Source organism: Mercurialis annua, linkage group LG4 (genome assembly GCF_937616625.2).
Source record: "Mercurialis annua linkage group LG4, ddMerAnnu1.2, whole genome shotgun sequence".
NCBI lineage: Eukaryota > Viridiplantae > Streptophyta > Magnoliopsida > Malpighiales > Euphorbiaceae > Mercurialis > Mercurialis annua.
In genome coordinates, this window is record NC_065573.1 from 27,028,239 (window position 1) to 27,046,519 (window position 18,281).

Genomic DNA, 18,281 nt, shown 5'->3' on the forward strand with positions numbered 1-18,281 from the left:
CTGCTTATTTGGTTAAGCCAAGAACAGTAGTTAAGAGATAATTAAAAGAGAGATGGACAAACACATAAGAACAAAAGTTCTACATCCACTCGATGTTTTTCCACGTTGCCTTGCCAACCCAATCCACATTGTGCTACACTGTCCCTTTCTTCCTTTTAGTTAGCAGAGCAGATACTGATGACATAAAAAACCACACATTCCCTCAAACTGAAGAAATTCATTGAGAGGTAATAGGCTCAAGATCCCATAAATAATGGCAGAAGAGACAGTGATCATGTCTGCACTCTCCACCCTCACTCCTTCCCAACTTTCTGATCTAACCCACTCCATTCTTTCGCAAACTCTCCACCATCACCACTGCCTCTCCTCCCTTCTCTCTCGTCCCGCCTCCTTCTCCCTCGCCCTCCACCACCTCCACACTCTTTCCCTTTCTAATAAAACCCTTCTCATTGCCAAGCATCTCCTCTCGTCTCTCCACCATCTCACCCGCCACTTCCACTCACACGCCCCCACCTCCATCGCCATCACACACCGTGATCTCGATGCAGCATTGCTTCTCCTTCTCCTTTGCGACGTCCATCAACAAAACCCCGAGATTCTTAAAGCCCCGCACGACGAATGGCGCCATATTTTGAGCAAACGTTGCTCTCATACCATTTTAATGCAGTCCAGTATTGGAGTGTATTATGGTGGCGTGCTTTTACCTTATGTTGAGATGATAATAAGGTGTCGGAAGTTCGTGACCGCAACAGGGTGTTGCGGAGAGAAGGAGGTGGCGGCTGCACCATCAGCGGTGGTGTCCCTTCCGACAGTAGAGGTGAAAGTTAGTGAGGAATGCGCCATATGCAAGGAGGAGATGAAGGAAGGGAGAGATGTGTGTAAGTTGCCGTGCAACCACTTGTTTCATTGGATATGCATATTGCCGTGGCTAAACAAGAGGAACACTTGCCCGTGCTGCCGGTTTCAGCTTCCGACACAAGATTTGTTGGGAGAGATCGAAAGGCTGTGGGGTGTTCTGGTCAAGGCTGGGGGTGGTAGTGGAACCCTTACTTGACCGACCTCTTGTAATAGTAATCTTTACGTGGCAGAATCAGAATGGCCTAACAAAGAAGATGACTGGGATGATTAGACGTAAACGTGGACTATATGTAGAGGAGAATACTATGAATGGTGGTCATGAGTAGAGATAATGGAGGATCACTTGTTTGCTAATAGAGACGCATGTGGTTTGAGAGTATAGATGATTAATTAAATTAAATAGATTTTTTTTTCTTGTTAGAAGCATTAATTAAGATTGAGGTATATGGAATGAATTTAGGTCCTTCGTATCTAAAATAATTAGATTCTTAGTTTTTTTTAGTGATAAATCCTAAGAAGCACATAAACTTTGATGAACTTGCGTGTCCCGTTTCGGAAACCGGAAATTCATAAGAAAACGTTTCGGGCCGTTTCCATAAATAAAAAATATTATATAGTTAGAAAAAAACCTAAAAAAATTTCAACTAATAATCTTTTTGAATCAATTACCCATAAATTTTATTGTTTACTTTATCTACAATAAAACTTATCTTTTTATTTTTATTGGATTTAATTATGTTTGATTTATTTTATTAATTGGCATAAATGTATAAATAAAATTTAATATATATAATATTTTATAATTGTTAAAATTATAAATATATCCCTATATTTTTTATTATTTACACGTTACCCCACGTTTCGTGTCCTTCATTTTAAATATTTGTCGTTTCCCCGTGTCTGTTTCGTGTCGTTTCCGTTTCCCGTTTTCGCTTGTGCCAATTTCCCTAAATACATGTTTCGCCAAAATAATTACAACTTTACATTGCAAGTTTTGAGTTTTATTTTTTGACTTTTTGCCCTAACTTTATTTACCTGTTTTGTTTTTTATTTACCAAAATACCTTTTTCGGTTTTTCAATTTCGGTTTTCGGTTTTTTCGGTTCGGTCGACGGAACCGATCGAACCGACCGACAGTTTTTTTATATAGTGTAAGATTAGTGTATATATAGTGTTAATTTTTATTTTTTATAGATTTTTTTTTGGAATTTTTTATTTTATTTTTTATAGTGTAACAGTAGTGTATATATAGTGTTTTTATGGTGTTTATATAGTGTAAAATTAGTGTCTATATAGTGTATAAGTAGTGTATTTATAGCATTTTGTAGTGTTTTTGTGGTTTAACCATGAAACACTGCAAATACACCATAAACACTGTAAATGTACCATAAATACTGTAAATGCACCATAAATATACTAAAAACGGCAGAAATACACCAAAAATACACTAAAACGTAAAGATATTATAAAATTATTACAAATGCACCATAAATCAATATTTTCTTTACAAAATCAGTAGCAATAAACAAATCTATAAATAAGAGAAGACAAAATAAATAATTATATGAACAATAGAACAATTTTATAAACAAAAAATTATAGATCTATAATAATTTATTTACAAAATATTTAAATCATTAAAAAAACCTAAAAAATTACAAAAATCTAAAAACGAGTCGAGAAATCCATAGCGCGAACAGAAAAGACGAACGGACTAGCGCGAACGGAAAAGACGAACGGAAAAACGACCGGAAACGACGAGAAATCCATCGGAAGTAGACGGACGGAAGCGCGACCGGAAAGACAAACGGAAAAAACGAACGGAAAAGTAATCAGAAGAGATAAACTGAAAATCAAATGCAAAAGAAGAAGAAAGGAAGAGAAAAGAAGAGAGAAAAGAGAGAAAAAAAAGGTAGTTATGTAAAAATTTAACCTAAAATGAGATAAGACTTCTTTATATAGTGGGTATTTTTGGTAAATAAGTTAGCTTATTAGGTAATGTAAAATAAGAGGAAAAAATGGATCAAAATAGTGTAAATACTTTACTCAAAACAGGTATTTGAAAAATAATCCTTTTTCGTTTTCGTGCTACCTTGATGATAATCGGAGAGACGAGAGGATTTATGAAATGAATTAAACTTGCAACCAAGTAGAATATTGCTCAGAGTATGTACTATTTATGTTATACCTCATTGGTTGGAATTAATTATTTGTGTCATTAGTCCTCACCATTTCAAATTTATTATACTCTCTTTATTTAGGAATAGCTTGTATTTTTTGGATCATCGACCCTCTAATAATTAATAGGCCTAATATTTTTTTTAAAAAAAAAACTGACCTTTTAAGCCCTTTTCGATCCTATTCTGACGTTGAAAAATCACCAATTTTATCCTATTTTGCATATTTTGTGTTTCAATTGTATCCTAAAATATTAAATTGACGTTTTTTTCTTTTAGAAAACATTCAAAAACGTTCTCAATTTCTAGTATATATAAATTGTATGTTTTTAAAATTTATTTAGATTTAGTTAAATTAATTAAAAATTTAAATTAGTTTTAATTTGATTATGGTTTTTAGTTAGTTTTTAAAAATAAATGATTTATTTTTATTTTTTGTAATGAAAGTGAATTTAATTTTATATTTAGACTTAGCTAATTGAATGATTTTATCATTCAAGCAAAACAATTGATGAAAATTGAAAAATTAGAGTACAATTGAAATGATAAAATGTAAAATAGGGTAAAATTGATCAATTTTCAACGTCATGATAGGATTAAAAAGGGGTTAAAAGATTGGAATTTTGTAAGGCATTAGGCCTAATTAATATACATGTTGGATCAAAAATTTATTAATTATTATAATTATTAATTTATTGAATTTGTGTAGAAAAAATATATAAAATATATTTTCAAGCATTTACACTCTTAGACCTAATATTAAAATATTATATTATGAGAAACTAACTAAATACACGTTACAATTATTCAATATACAAAATATCAATTTGATATCGAACCAAATAAAAATTATCAAAAAGTAGTATTCATGAAGTAAAATAATTTTTAATATTTTTTCAATTCAGTTACAGCAATTGTGTCATTAATTCGCGACTCAGCCTCATCGTGTTCCAGTCAATACATACTAATGTATTACTTTAATCTTTGATTGAGTAGCTCTTAATTTTAAAAAAAAAAAATCTCAACTAAGAGAAATGGAGGAAGAAGACATGTTATATAATGTTGGGTTCATATCTTCAAGTTTTAAAATATATTTGGATAGTAGCAACTGTATAGACTGTTGCAGACATAAGGTACTTGTAAGCAAGAACAGTTAGTAATTGAGGTATATAAATAGCATATAGGTAGTAGAGCTATTTTGTTCTGTGTGCTGAGAATTAAACAAAGTAAAATGAGAGCCACTGCCTAGGAAGACAGGATGAAAATGGAAGCTTAAGAGGAAGATTGGTTGCTGAGAGACAGGCTTCTAAGCCTGCTAAACATGAAAGCTCAGCTCATGGGCTATGAAGCACGGAAATTTCGACGAAGTTGCGTGTCCCGTTTCGAAAACATTTCGGAAACCGGAAATTCTCAGAAACTCTCGAAAACTCATAAGAAAACGTTTCGGGCCGTTTTCGTAAATTAAAAAAATTATATAATTATAAAAAAACCTAAAAAGTTCTCAATAAATAATTTTTATGAATCAATTACCCACAACTTTTATTATTTACTTTATTTATAATAAAACTTATTTTTTTATTTTTGTTGGATTTAATTATATTTGATTTATTTTATTAATTGACATAAATTTACAAATAAAATTTAATACATATAGCATTATATAATTTCAAATATTATAAAAATATCCTTATATTTTTATTATTTATACGTTTCCCCCACGTTTCGTGTCCTTCATTTTAAAAATTTGTTGTTTTCCCGTGTCGTTTCCGTTTCCCGTTTCCGTTTCCGTGCTACCTAGCTCATGGGCACTAAGGTATGCTTCTGTTTGCTTCATAGTACTCAATGAACTAATTTCAAGATCCTCATTGCATTTTGTTTTGCACAGTTGATAGAGAGAGAGAGACCAAATTAAGGCAAAAGGCAGAGAAGAAGCTTAAACTCTTGATCATGAACAAGCTCGAGACTAACTCTTTTTTTTTTTTGAGATGCAGTAAGTTATGTGTTGGTCAGTTGATGCCTGTGATCACATGATATTTACCCACAAATTTTTATTGACAAGGGTGACAATCTGATGTCTTGTGCTCACCTCAAAACTGCCGAAACGACCATTTGAATTTGAACCTCTAAAATTAAAACAAACTATTTTTACTGGGCACTGAATAAGGATTTTGTTTTGTAGTGGTAGTGGTAATTTCCCCAAAACTAATGCTAAGCCCCCCTCACATGTTTGACTACTACAGAATAGAAAATTTAGACAAGGTTTTTATTCCAATAAATATATATTTTTTAATCTAGAAATGTTCATTTTATCCTACGAATTTAGTAAAAAAAGAGCAATTAAAATCAAGCTCATAACTTAAAAAAACATCATATTTATATTTTAGCTTGTTTTACTCTCCAAAATGACAAAAAATAATTGGAGCTTTGTATACGAACTAGACGGTAGAAAACTATTAAACAGTTTGCAAATAAGGGAGTAAAATGAGTCAAAATGACAAAGTCATATGATGTTTTTTCTTCAAAGTCATGAACTTAACTTTAATTAATATTTTGTGCCATATTCATTAAACAAAATGAACCTAAACCGTTGTTGGTTTTTATTCTTAAAACAAATTTTCTTTTTGATAAATGGAAAGAAAAAGCATTTGTAGACAGATTTGAATCCACGACTTAGTAATTTGTTGTTCAGCGCCTATACTTATTAGAGCTATAGCTCATTGGTTCTTAAGATAAATTTTTAAAATATATCTATAAATAATTTCCGTATAGAAATTTTTTGATAAAAAAAGTTAGTTTTATTTCACACTGTAAAAGAAGTTTCATTTTACTATACAATTTTTTAATACTTTTTCACATACTAATACTTACTAAATTATATCGAAATATTACTGAAACTGTTGAAAATGAATTAAAAAGTACTAAAAGTGTAGTTGGGTATACTAAAAATATATTGCATATAAAGAAAACACACAAAAAAACACAGTAAAATCCGAAAAATACTTGTGTAAACCAAGTTCGCTATGTAGGATTATAACCATTAACTTGTCGTGTGACACATGAAAATAATAAATGTGATAATCAATTATTAAATATCTCATTAATTATAGTTAAAATATAATCAATTAATGTGGTATTTAATGATTGGTTATCATATTTATTATTATCATATATTACGTTATGATTGGATGGTTCATAATCACACGTGTCAAAATTGTTTCACACAACAATTTCTCAACCACACCCTATTAAAATTATATAGAAACTACATAACTACATGAAAAAAAAAATCTATTAAAACCATGCCTAAATTACAACAAAAATTGAGGAAAATCTTTAAAAATTATTAAAATATATTGAAGCATACTGAATTAACATTCAAACTTATGTAGTGAAAACATTCTAAACAATATGAAACTGAAAAAGGAAACATGCTAAAAACACATTTAAACCTATTTGAACCATATGGAAGCTACTTTAAAATTATTGACTCTTGTACCTACGGGGGTTGGTTCAAGTGTTAAGCGGTTTGATGTCGCTTAACCAAGGTCTCGGGTTCAAGTCTTGTGATTTTTGAATGCAGAAAATCCACGGTGGTAGATTCACTCACCATGCCAAATGCACGACGCAGGTCGGATCCGGATTAGTCAGAGAGAAGTCCTGAAAATCGGATGGGCAACTAAAAAAAATATTGACTCGTATCTTTATAAATTATTTAGATATTGAAAACTATTAAATAAATTAACAATGAAGACTTTCAATGGATATTCTTAAAAAAAAAAAAAGACATTCAATGAATAACTATTTTATTTTATATTATTTTATCGATCTATTCTATAAATCAAATATAGTCTATAAGCTAGTTTAGTTGTGTTTATAATGTAACGAATAACTTGAGGAAAATCAAAAAACTCTGAATTTGAGGGAGCCGGACCATTCATTGTTTTACCTTAACTGTGTTCATAATAGGTCCCCTGTGAATTAAATAATTGATACTTTTAATAATTATTTAATATTAATAAATTATTAATAAATAAAATATAATATTTCAATTTTATTCTTACACTTTTTATTATCTGCTAATATTTAAAAATTATTTAAACATTATAAACAAATAAATTTAAATTATTTTTTATAAAAAAATTAACTCTTACTAAATAATTTGTATTATATTAATTATAGTCCCGTAACTCCTACTTAACTTTATATTTTATAGAAATTAAACTCTCAGTTAATTCATTTCAAAAAAAACTCTTAGTTAATTGTGCTATTTTATTAAAATTAAACTGCAGTTTAATTTTATACTTATTTATAAGAATTAGATTTTTAATTTTTTAATGAAAACTATATCGTGTTTATGTTTGTCCATCACATTAGATCTTATAGATAGATACATATATCGGACCAAACCGAACCCAGCCAATTTCTTTTTATTATTTCAGTTGGGTTTTGATTTGATATTTCAGAAGAGAAAAACCGATAGATTTCTGAACCGAGCATGCACACCATTAGTGATAACCAGTTGTATGAAGGTGGATTTATTGGGTTTTTGGTTAAACACCATGAAGTGCGCCGTTGTGTATTTAAAATTCAAAACACTGCCTCATAATAAACACCAAAAGCAAAATACTTGGCCCTGTACAGAGGGGGGGACACTTTTAATATATGTCACTATGTGAGTCCACTACAAGATGGTCAACAAAATGTTGTTTTGTATTTTTATGTTCAAAATATGAATGATGGAAAAATAAAATAGTAAAGAAAAAGCAAAAGAGAAAGAAAGTAAAAGTAGTTTGGGGCCATTATTGTAATGACAAAATCACTGCTTACAAGTTACAAATACAGCCCAGGCTTCTTTTTCTTTTTCCCCTTTTGAACTGAGGTATAAAATAGTGTGAGAATTTGAAAGAAACAAAGAAACAGAAAACAAATGTGGAAACATTTGCAGAAACATTACCTGCACTTGTTTGAAGCACATTTGCAAATATTATTAATTCTACTTGCTATTACTGTCGGTGTCATCTCGTAATTATCAGTTGGAATAGGATAGGAGTTGAGGAGAAGGATTTGAGTAATGGGAGTGTCTTCAAAGCTGAGAAAGGCAGCAAGAACAGTGGCGGTGGCTGCTTGCTCCTCTTTCTCTTGCACAAAGCCGTCACCTGCTGCTCTTGCCGATGTAGATCATCCTCATTCCTATCACTTCTCCATCACTGTAATTCTCTTTCTTTCTTCTCATATTTCCTCAATTTCTTTCTCATTTTACAATTGTGACCAAATCAACTCATCGTTTTTCTTTTCTTGAGTACGGAGTAAACCATTAATGACTAGCAGTATTCGATAAACTCAAAATCTTCTCTTTTTTCATTAAACTATGCATTTCCTCATTATGTTAGACCATTTGAAATGCTAACATCTGATGATGATGATACAAACAGGGTTCGGATTCCAGTGCATTGTCTCTCGCGAAGCCAGAGGAAGCAGCACATTGTTCCACTCTCGACAACCACAATGACAGAAACGTGAATTGTAAGGTGGGCTACCTTTTGCTTTTTCCATTACCAACTAACTGATGCATTTACTCATGGAATCCAATGTTCTCATCTCTAATTCTTCTGAAACCTCTACTTTATTCATAACTAGTTTCTAGAGAATTTTCTAATTTCAATTTTTCATTCATCATGTGTTGCAGCAGAAGTTGTGCGCAATATGCCTCGAAGCTCTGAGTTACAGCAAGGGAAACACCCCAGGCCAGGCTATATTCACAGCTCAGTGCTCTCATTCATTTCACTTTGCTTGCATCTCATCCAATGTCCGCCATGGCAGTGTTACTTGCCCCATCTGCCGTGCCCACTGGACCCAACTTCCCCGCAACCTAAACCCACCGTGTTCCCTTTCTTGCACCCAATCTGATCCCGTTTTTCAAATCCTTGATGATTCTATTGCCACTTTCCGGGTCCACAGGCGCTCTTTCCTGCGCTCTGCCCGTTACAATGATGATGACCCCATTGAGCCTGATGACACCTCAACTCATTCACGCCTTCACTTCTCCCTTGTGCCCATACCGCTAACACTCTTTCACCATCCATTCACACAACCCTCTGGATGGCTCTCACACTGCCAATATCCCCACCACCCTTCTTCATTGTTTTCACACCCACCATCTCCGCACTCATACACCTCAAATGTGAGACTCACTCCTGCCTATCTATCTGTACAGTCAACACAGCAAAGAGCTATAGACATGGTTCTGATAACAAGCCCCAACGGACCGCATCTGAGGCTTGTCAAGCAGTCCATGGCATTAGTGGTGTTCTCTCTCCGTCCAATTGATCGTTTAGCCATCGTCACTTATTCCTCACTTGCAGCCCGAGTGTTCCCCTTGAGACGCATGACATCCTACGGTAAGCGAACAGCACTGCAAGTAATCGACCGTCTTTTCTTCACGGGACAAGCAGATCCAACGGAAGGCCTGAAGAAAGGGATAAAGATACTCGACGATCGTGCGTACAAGAATCCGCGGTCATGTATCCTGCATCTGTCAGACAGCCCAGTAAGACCCTACCACACAATCAACAACATACAAGTCAACATTCCAATTCATCGGTTTCATCTAGGATTTGGCTTAAGTACTTCAAATGGATTTGTGATGCATGAATTTGAAGAGTTCTTGGTTAGGATAGTGGGAGGTGTGGTCAGAGATGTCCAGTTACGAATCGGGGAAGAAGGCAGGATAGTAAGGGTGGGAGAGCTAAGAGGGAATGACGAAAGGAGAGTGGTATTAGAGATTGGGGAAGATGAAGATGTTTGTGTAGGGTATAGCTACGTTGAAGGGGAGAATGATGAATGCACCAAAACAGGAGAAATTATAGTGAGTTTAGAGGATAGAAGGGAAGCAGACCATGACAATAGCAGAGGAAGTTCTGCTGCAGGGAGCATAATTGGGGGAAGGAGCAGCAATGCAGAGAGCTGGGATTACCATGATCCTCATATGGCTAGAAGATGGGCTAAACATTTGCATGGTTGTAGACTTTGAATTAAGCAATTTCGCCATACAAATATGAAAGAATCCATCACAATTTTCAATTTGATTATCATTTATTATCTTCCTCGTAGATTGTACTTAGCAGCCAATCAAACCGCTAGAAAAATAGGTTTTTCTTCACAAGTGTATCATTAAAATGCTTCCCACCTTCAATTGTTCCAATCTATATCATCTGACTATGAATCATTATCATTTCAATTACTGTTATGATAAAATGAAAACAAATAATACACACGTATAAATTTAAAATAGGAAAAACAAATTGGAAAACTTACGAAGATCAACATCATGGTGCGTTATCATAGCGAACTGCAGAAGAAAAAGAATCAAAACCTGGACCTCACGAAGAAGAGTTAACTCGTTGTTAAAAGAATTGGAATGTAAATAGATCCTCCAACTGCAACAGAAATTGATTCATTGATAATCCTCTGTATTGATGATGTTTCCTTGGCCTCCGATCCTCTTTCTTGTTGGATTCAAAGAGACGGTATTAGGTTAAATGCGAATCAACACGCTAGAACCATTAGATTAAAAGTCGGTAATTATGAAATAGGATCAACTGTAGCATGCAGCTGCATTTCTAATGTTGCTCTCAGTAGAACTCCTTAACATAGTGTGTTTATTTCCCTCAAGTTCAAAATTTTCCAAGTCCGGATGACACATTAACAAAATCATATTTAATACTATAATATTTTTTGTATCATTTTACTTATGTCAGTTATCTAAAGGCTACCCATCTAGAGCCCCTTGTACTATGTCATTTTGTTCAAAAAGCTCCTGTACTAGTTTTTTATTTTTCAAGTCCCTCTATTTATATAGTAATTTTTAATTTTTATGTCCTTTTTTAATTTTCTCCCGTTCCTCTATTTATAATCTCTTTGTTCCTCTAATCCTTTAAAAGGATCTGAAAATTGGAATTTTGCCAAATACAGGGATCTGAAGAATAAAAAAATAGTATACGAACTTTTTGAACAAAAATGATATAGTATAAGGGCCTCTAAATGGGTTTAGCCTTATCTAAATGTAATTTAGAAAAATAGAAAAATTTAAATTTGAAGGAATCATTCCTATATTAATATGTCATGCCATATTTAATATAAACTAGTATTTATGATAGAATTTTTTTTAATTTTTATTAATAATTGAATTTTTTTTTATAATTTAGAGAGGGAAAGTGTTTATGGGAGGAAATGAACCCACGATCTATCAGTTTACTATTCCGTATTTATACTTAAATTAAATTAAAACATTTTAAATGAATTTTAAATGACTCATTTTTGAAAAAATAATTAAAAATGCAGGTCACGGTGAGTTGACATGACCTGCCATGACTCTATAATAAAATTGAAAAAACAAATCCATTTTTCTTCGGTATTACTGCATCAGATATTTTGTGCACCGCCATATTCGCCACCGGCAACCACCACATTAGTGGTTATCTTCCTAATCAATACTTGTGACAAAAAAACACAAAAAAATTATGTGCAAATCAGAAATTATCCCAAATGTAACCCAATTGAAACCCTAGGGGAGCAGTTAGTTGGATTGTACTGGAGAGTATTTCGTTTTTCTTTGTTTAAAAAGGCGAAATTGGGATTTTGATTACGAAACAAAGATCCGCCATCGCTTCACTTACTTACTCCCTGTTTGGTAGCGAGTGGTGGGGTTTGTGTTTTTCACTTTTCATATTTGAAGACAAAACAAAAGATTAAATGTACCGGAGAGGGATTCAGCCCTACGACCACCAGGAAGGCGGCGGTGGGATAAATATAATGGGTGGTCCGCAGCAGGAAGATAGGGAAGCACACAATGGGAGATTTGCAGCCGGAGAGCCGTGCCTTGTGTTGACTTCCGATCCCAAACCTCGCCTCCGTTGGACTGCTGATCTTCACGACCGCTTTATTGATGCCATTTCTCAGCTCGGCGGTCCCAGTAGTCTGTTTGCTCTTCCCTTTTCATGTGCCTTCTTTTAATTGCTTTTCATTTTTAACATCTCTTATGAACTACTGCCATTGTTGCTTGTATGCTAAATATGTTCTTGTAATTATTCTCCTTATACAATATTTTCTTGATGAAGTCACAAGCTCACCCATGTTTCCTCAACTGTTTAGCTCATACTTGTTCACTTACCAGATGGAGCTAGTTTAGATTTTTATACGAGTCCTGCTAATGTTACGTGTTACATGCAATCTGTTTGTTACAGCAGCAAAAAGAGTCACTTTCACATTTGATTATAATCCATGAACTTTTAAACTGCTTGCTAAATCAACACATGAACAATGTTTGCAGAAGCTACGCCAAAGGCCATTATGCGGACAATGAATGTGAAGGGACTAACACTTTTCCATTTGAAGAGTCACCTCCAGGTTTCCATTGAACACTCATTTGTCTAATGTCTTGTTATTTGATTTTTCGAATTTGTGGGGGAACTAGTGATCTTGTTTCTTGTGATATTACAGAAATACAGGCTGGGTAAGCAATCAGGGAAAGATATGGGTGAAGTTTCCAAGGATGGTAGGTCATCCTATTATTTCTATCTTCCTACATAATGCATGATATTTTTGTTACCGATATAATTTTGTGGAGGTGATATGGATTTCAGTATAGTTATTATTTCTTAAGAACTATCTAGGTGTTTTTCCTTCATATATGTATGTGTATAATCCCCTAGAAGCCCACGTATCCAATAGAAAAAAGGCTATTATACCTTGGCAACCATTATTTTTAATACGGTTTTATGTTAGTTGTACAATGAGAAACCTAAAAATCGAGCTGAATGTTTCTTTTTTTCCTTATTTTTTATGGAAGGGTTATCTAGCTCATACCTGTTAGAAAACCCTGGTGCCGGTAATTCTTCACCAACTGTTACAACTTCTGACAAGAATGAGTAAGATGAATTTTTTTTGTTGCTGAAAGAATCAAAATTGTCTTGTAAGTGTTTGGAATTACTGAATTTTTAAATTTTGTGCATAGGGGTTATGAAGTCAAGGAGGCATTAAGAATTCAAATGGAAGTGCAAAGCAAATTATATCTGCAAGTTGAGGTGAATCTTCTGCCATCCCTAGTAGTTAATGCTTTTTATTTGTGCCTTTATTTTTGGACTGTTGCTATGGAAGAACGGTGGCCGTTGGATATATTTTTGGTTTGGCTGATGAGATTGATTTGCCAACTCCGTGCCCCAAATAGTTGATCTTCCTGCTGATCATATCATGCAGGCTGAGAAGCATTTGCAAATTCGCCAGGATGCAGAAAGGAGATACTTGGCTATGCTTGATAGGGCTTGTAAAATGCTTGCTGATCAATTTCTTGGCTGTACAGTAATTGACACCGACAGCCATAAGGGTTCAAGGACTAAGCTGGCAAGAAATGTGTTGTTTGATCCACTTGGCTTTTACCCCTTGCAAAGTGAAGCAGTTGCCGAATTGCAAGCGCCATCTAGCCTGCTTCAGCAAGGGGCTGATTGTTCTACTGAAAGCTGCCTAACATCAAACGAGAGTCCTGGAGGGCTCACTCTGGAAGGATCTCCAGCCGGAGTTAAGAAACAAATGTCAAGCTTAGACTCAACAACAGCATCTCTGATTTGGGGCGAAGCAAAAATGAGGAGTTCAGAGGTTAACATGAACCAAGTTAATCCTCATGGCGCGACGGAGTATGGTATATGGAGCTGAAAATTTCAGACTGATGATCCCTTGTTTGATCTAGGGAGATATTAAATTTCAAGTGTACAAATGCTAATGTGTTCTCATGTCAGTCAACAGCGTTGGCAACAGTAGTAGAAATGCTGTGTCTCTAATTTGTAAAGTTTAATTGCTGAAAATGAATGCTAGACATTTTGCATGTGGGGATTTGTGGCATTGAAATAGTAGTTTCTTTGTTATCTTCTTTCACCCATTTTTATTTTTTTTATAATTAGACGGTAAACTTTTAACGTTTGTGGAAAAAATTGAATCTACTATTTTAGCATAATGTTGTAGCATTAGCATAGCGTAATATTTGGGCCAGTACGTGGAATTAAAAGATAGCAGCTTCAACTTCCTTGTATTATGCAGTGATAATATTAATATCAATATGATTGGAGAGTGTTTAGATAGAAAAAGGAAAGAAACAACAAATTTTGTACAAAATCCAAACACATACCTATCAGGCTATCACAAACATTACATAACGTTGTAAGATTTTTCATTGTAAAATTTGGGACGGAATACTACTAAAGTAGATTCCATTCAAAGGCTACTTGTCATCATCTCTCACAACTATCTTTATTTATGTTTTATTTTTTATTCATTAATCATATAGATTATTTATCAAAATTAAATTATAATTGGAATTCAATTTGAACTAGTTTATTGTGCACGTGGTCTATAAATTGAAAATAGAAATTGTTTTGAAAAGAAACTGTGATAGAAATTGTGTTTTCTTTTTAATCCTCATTCAAAAATGACATAGTATATAAATAAAAAAATAGAAATTGTAGTGAAGAGAATTGATTTCCTTGATACCAACAATAATTTTTGAAAAAAAAATTGATTAACTAATTTTTAGTGTTCAGTAATGATGACCAAGAAAAAAATAATATGAATAGTTGAAATTTATGAAGTGTAAAATACACATTGCAACTTAACTAATTAAACTAAAATATGTATTTTGCTTGTACTTTAGGATGCCAAACTAAAAAAATTACTAATTTTTATCATATAGAATAAATATCATAAATAAACTAAAATCGGAGAGCATTGAGATTAAAAAATGAAGTATTTATCCTAAATTTCTTACTTCCATTTAACACAAACATATCAGGATTTTCTCATTTATGCAGGAAAACACGACATGCTATTTTTTACATTAAGTGCAACTACTGTTAAAAAAAGAATAATTTAATTAAAAAAAGTTTAATTGATTATGATCAATTGAACTTTTTAATTTTTTTATTTCAGTGACTAATTTTTTTCTTTTTTTTATCATTGAACTTGATTTTTTTTATTTTGCACTTTGATATTTTCGATCAAATATGCTTAAGTGGCTGCCAAAATTTATTTACTTTTACCTGAAAACTTATCATGTATGCATAATTTGACCAAAAAGCTTCTTTTTAAAATAAAATTATGTACATATTATAAATTTTTAAAGTAAAATTAGTAAAATCCTGCCACCTAAGTATTTTTAACCGGAAAATACCAAAATAAATAAAAAAGGATCAAAAAAGAAAAAACAATTAGTTACTGAAATGGTAAATTTTGAAAGTTCGATGGTCAGGGGATCAATTACCCAAAAAAATGGAAAGGAAAAAGTAATAAGCTTATGCAAAACTCTAATTCAATAATTTTTGGATCGAAAGGGAAAAAAATCGCGGCCTTTCTCCTCCTTATTTCATCATCTTTCAACTTCTCACTCGTAAGCAGCTAATTTTTGTTTTTGTTTTTGCCTGATAAAATTGTTGCTTATGCTTTGTGTTCAACCAAATTAATGCGGTCAGATCGGATTAGGGTTTTTTGACGGGCGAGGTTGTTTATGTACTGTTAATGATTGAACAGTTATGCAGGGTGTTTGTTCTTGCTTCTTCTGCTCATTGTACACTGGGATTATTAGTTTACTTTATTTACTTTGCTTATTGCATTCTCTTTAACTGGATTGGTTTGATGCTTTCTAATATGTCTTTCTTCTGCTGACTGTACACTGGGATTAGCTTATTTCTTTTTAATAAGCTTCACTACTTCTATTTAGTATATTAGGCTTGATAAAGTTTCTGTCTTTACTTATGGGTTTCGTTTAATTTGTCTCCCAAAAATGATTAAATAATAAGAGAGGGGTATGTTTTGGTTGACACTGGTAATTCACTGTCCTGTCAATTTAATACTCTGGTTTGCTAAAATTGGATTAAGAGATGCACAATTCATTGAAAAGTTGCAATCTTTAATTTGAAATTATAATTTTGCATCTGATGCGAGAATGGTATGTTTAATTTTGCATATTTCATTTTTTAATTTCAAACTATAATTTTGCACCTAATAGGATTGGTTTCCACTTGAATTTTCTCTGGTGTCTACTCTTTTGTCCGCCCAGCTGTATTCTTTTGTCTGCAAAGCTATGGACGATGATGTATCCAAATTAAATCGGCGAATGTCAAGCCGAACTCGTAAAGTTGCTTCCAAAATGGCGGCTGCTTTGGCTAGCACTGATAATCGAACTCAGGTGTGTATGTTGTGTACTTTTCATCCTATGAAATACCAGCAGCTCTTAGTAATCTCTCTTCTTTTAATCAATTTTCTGCTAAATACTTTTTAGGCAGCTCTTGCTCGGCTTGAGGCATTAGAAAACGATTATGTGGGAATGGAGATGGTGGAAACTAATGACGATGACGAGGCTTCTCATGACGACGACGACGACGAAGGTCTTGCTGTCTTTTTTACTTTTACTTTTTCTAAATTTCCTTTCAATGCTGGAATTGAAGTTTTCAGTTGTTACATATGTTACTTGATCTGTAAAAGTTGTACATTTTTAACAGTCACTTACCTTGCTAATCATTAAAAGAACAACAAATAACAACCACTTTGATCTTTTCAAGTATGCTTTGCTTGGAAAAGTATTGTATATTTTTTTTTCGTCCTCTCCACATGGTTGTTACTGCAACAATAACTTGATCTATTGAAATCGCCTTGGCTATTTTTATGCTTTAAATGGAGAAAGTAACATATTTATTGATTTTCAGATGTTCTTGTTAGTCTTTTATGTACTTGTCTTGAAGCATTTTTTTGATAGTTCCGTCTCAGGTTATTTACAAAAAAAGCAGTCAAAGAGCACAAAAAGGAAAACTCGGCAAGCAAAAGCACTCGAGAATGCTAGGAAAGCTCCAAGAAACTTTCTTGAGCTCTTACATGAGGTTATCTAATATCTTTAAATTTCCTTGTGCATTCGGTTTAAAGTTTTTGTTCTTGTCTAAATATCCATTTCGATAAATAGGCAAGTTTGGAATCCTTACCTCCGCATGTTCCATCTTATTTGAGGGCAGCAGTTGGTCCTCCGAGCTCTTCTTGCCGCCGACATTTCTGCACTGTTTGTGGATTTGCTTCCAACTATACATGCGTTAGATGTGGAATGCGCTTTTGTTCAATACGTTGCCAGAATATTCATGATGATACTCGTTGTTTAAAGTTTGTTGCTTGACAACTGAAACTTGACTCTGCAAATTTCCGTAGGTACAACTCAACCCTTGAATTTCTGTATAGGGATGGATCAGTTGCTTAAATTTATAATATTTGAAGCAATGTTTTAAGTTTAGAATCTAACCCATTCTTTTCCTCTCTTATGTGGAAGTCTACTATCTGGTTAGCTTGTTTGAGTTTATTAGAGACTAACGATAGAGAAGAGTGATACAAAACCCATAACTGGTACGTGGGCGTTGTTTCAGTTTTTGTTTCTCGACTTTATTTTCGTTCTTTGACAACTAGGATGCTAGGAAATGTTGCAGGCTTCTCCATTTTAAGAGTTTGGGAAAGCTCTAAAAGATATACACCATAAATACACCTTAATAAGCTTCACTACTTTTATTTTGTATATTAGGCTTTATAAAGTTTCTGTCTTTACTTACGGGTTTTGTTTAATTTGTCTCCCAAAAATGATCAAATAATAAGAGAAGGGTATGTTTTAGTTGACAAGGATGATTCACTGTCCTGTCAATTTAATGCTCTGGTTTGCTAAAATTGGATTTAGAGATGCATAATTCATTGAAAAGTTGCAATCTTTAATTTGAAATTATAATTTTGCATCTGATGGGAGAAGGGTATGTTTAATTTTGCATATAATTTTGCATCTAATTGGATTGGTTTCCACTTGAATTTTCTCTGGTGTCTACTCTGGTGTCTGCCCAGCTGAATTCTTTTGTCTGCAAAGCTATGGACGATGATGTATCCAAATTAAATGGGCGAATGTTCGAGCATATCTTTGTACCATGTACCAGACCTTAATCAACCCTGATAACAGTCAGACTATTGAGATGTCATTTTCTTGCATACCCCAATTGATAAATGGCAACAAACAGCAGATTCAAGATTATGGAACTTGAAGAAATTATCAACAGTCTTAGGAGTGATTTTGATTTCTAGATTTTTCAATTTCCATAATTGCTGATTTTTTTATGCATTATGTTTTTATTTATTTATTGTTATTTGTATGTTTTTTTAAATTAATATAATTAAGAGTTTTCTAATATTT

General features: G+C 33.2%; 4 protein-coding genes and 1 long non-coding RNA gene across 18 annotated transcripts; 4 read left to right on the forward strand and 1 right to left on the reverse strand.

Annotated features, from left to right (window-relative positions):
* Window positions 1–253: 253 nt before the first annotated feature.
* LOC126678517 (E3 ubiquitin-protein ligase SGR9, amyloplastic) lies at window positions 254–1,054 on the forward strand. The gene has a single exon (XM_050373411.1). It carries the CDS (start codon window positions 254–256, stop codon window positions 1,052–1,054), a length of 801 nt encoding a protein of 266 aa, XP_050229368.1.
* A 6,751-nt stretch (window positions 1,055–7,805) lies between these two features.
* LOC126678091 (uncharacterized) lies at window positions 7,806–10,951 on the reverse strand. Its single transcript, XR_007640669.2, has 2 exons — window positions 10,349–10,951; window positions 7,806–9,566 (listed from the first exon to the last, which is right to left on the reverse strand). It is a non-coding gene; the product is annotated as an uncharacterized LOC126678091 (long non-coding RNA).
* On the forward strand, window positions 8,106–10,274 carry LOC126678090 (probable E3 ubiquitin-protein ligase EDA40). 2 transcript variants are annotated; one of them, XM_050372963.1, is made up of 3 exons: window positions 8,106–8,243; window positions 8,467–8,562; window positions 8,721–10,274. In XM_050372963.1, the coding sequence occupies exons 1-3, from the start codon at window positions 8,106–8,108 to the stop codon at window positions 10,062–10,064; spliced, it is 1,578 nt and encodes a 525-aa protein (XP_050228920.1). In that variant the 3' UTR covers window positions 10,065–10,274. The 2 variants fall into 2 exon arrangements, with proteins under 2 accessions (XP_050228920.1, XP_050228921.1); XM_050372964.1 differs by having other exon boundaries at window positions 8,724–10,274.
* A 460-nt stretch (window positions 10,952–11,411) lies between the features above and the next one.
* LOC126678827 (protein PHR1-LIKE 2-like) lies at window positions 11,412–13,950 on the forward strand. The gene is made up of 6 exons (XM_050373734.2): window positions 11,412–12,008; window positions 12,363–12,439; window positions 12,533–12,587; window positions 12,882–12,960; window positions 13,047–13,116; window positions 13,289–13,950. Exons 1-6 carry the CDS (start codon window positions 11,786–11,788, stop codon window positions 13,739–13,741), a joined length of 957 nt encoding a protein of 318 aa, XP_050229691.1. The 5' UTR covers window positions 11,412–11,785; the 3' UTR covers window positions 13,742–13,950.
* A 1,369-nt stretch (window positions 13,951–15,319) lies between these two features.
* LOC126679154 (SWR1 complex subunit 6) lies at window positions 15,320–18,278 on the forward strand. Of its 13 annotated transcripts, none has more exons than XR_008790608.1 (7): window positions 15,324–15,464; window positions 16,083–16,262; window positions 16,356–16,461; window positions 16,841–16,950; window positions 17,083–17,266; window positions 17,385–17,458; window positions 17,939–18,278. XR_008790608.1 is itself a non-coding variant. In XM_050374099.2 (6 exons), exons 1-5 carry the CDS (start codon window positions 15,372–15,374, stop codon window positions 17,218–17,220), a joined length of 627 nt encoding a protein of 208 aa, XP_050230056.1. In that variant the 5' UTR covers window positions 15,324–15,371; the 3' UTR covers window positions 17,221–17,266; window positions 17,385–18,278. The 13 variants fall into 13 exon arrangements, 9 of the variants coding, with proteins under 9 accessions (XP_050230060.1, XP_050230056.1, XP_050230059.1 ...); XR_007640826.2 differs by having other exon boundaries at window positions 15,326–15,464; window positions 17,031–17,262; XR_007640825.2 differs by having other exon boundaries at window positions 15,327–15,464; window positions 17,031–17,266.
* The last annotated feature ends 3 nt before the right edge of the window (window positions 18,279–18,281 follow it).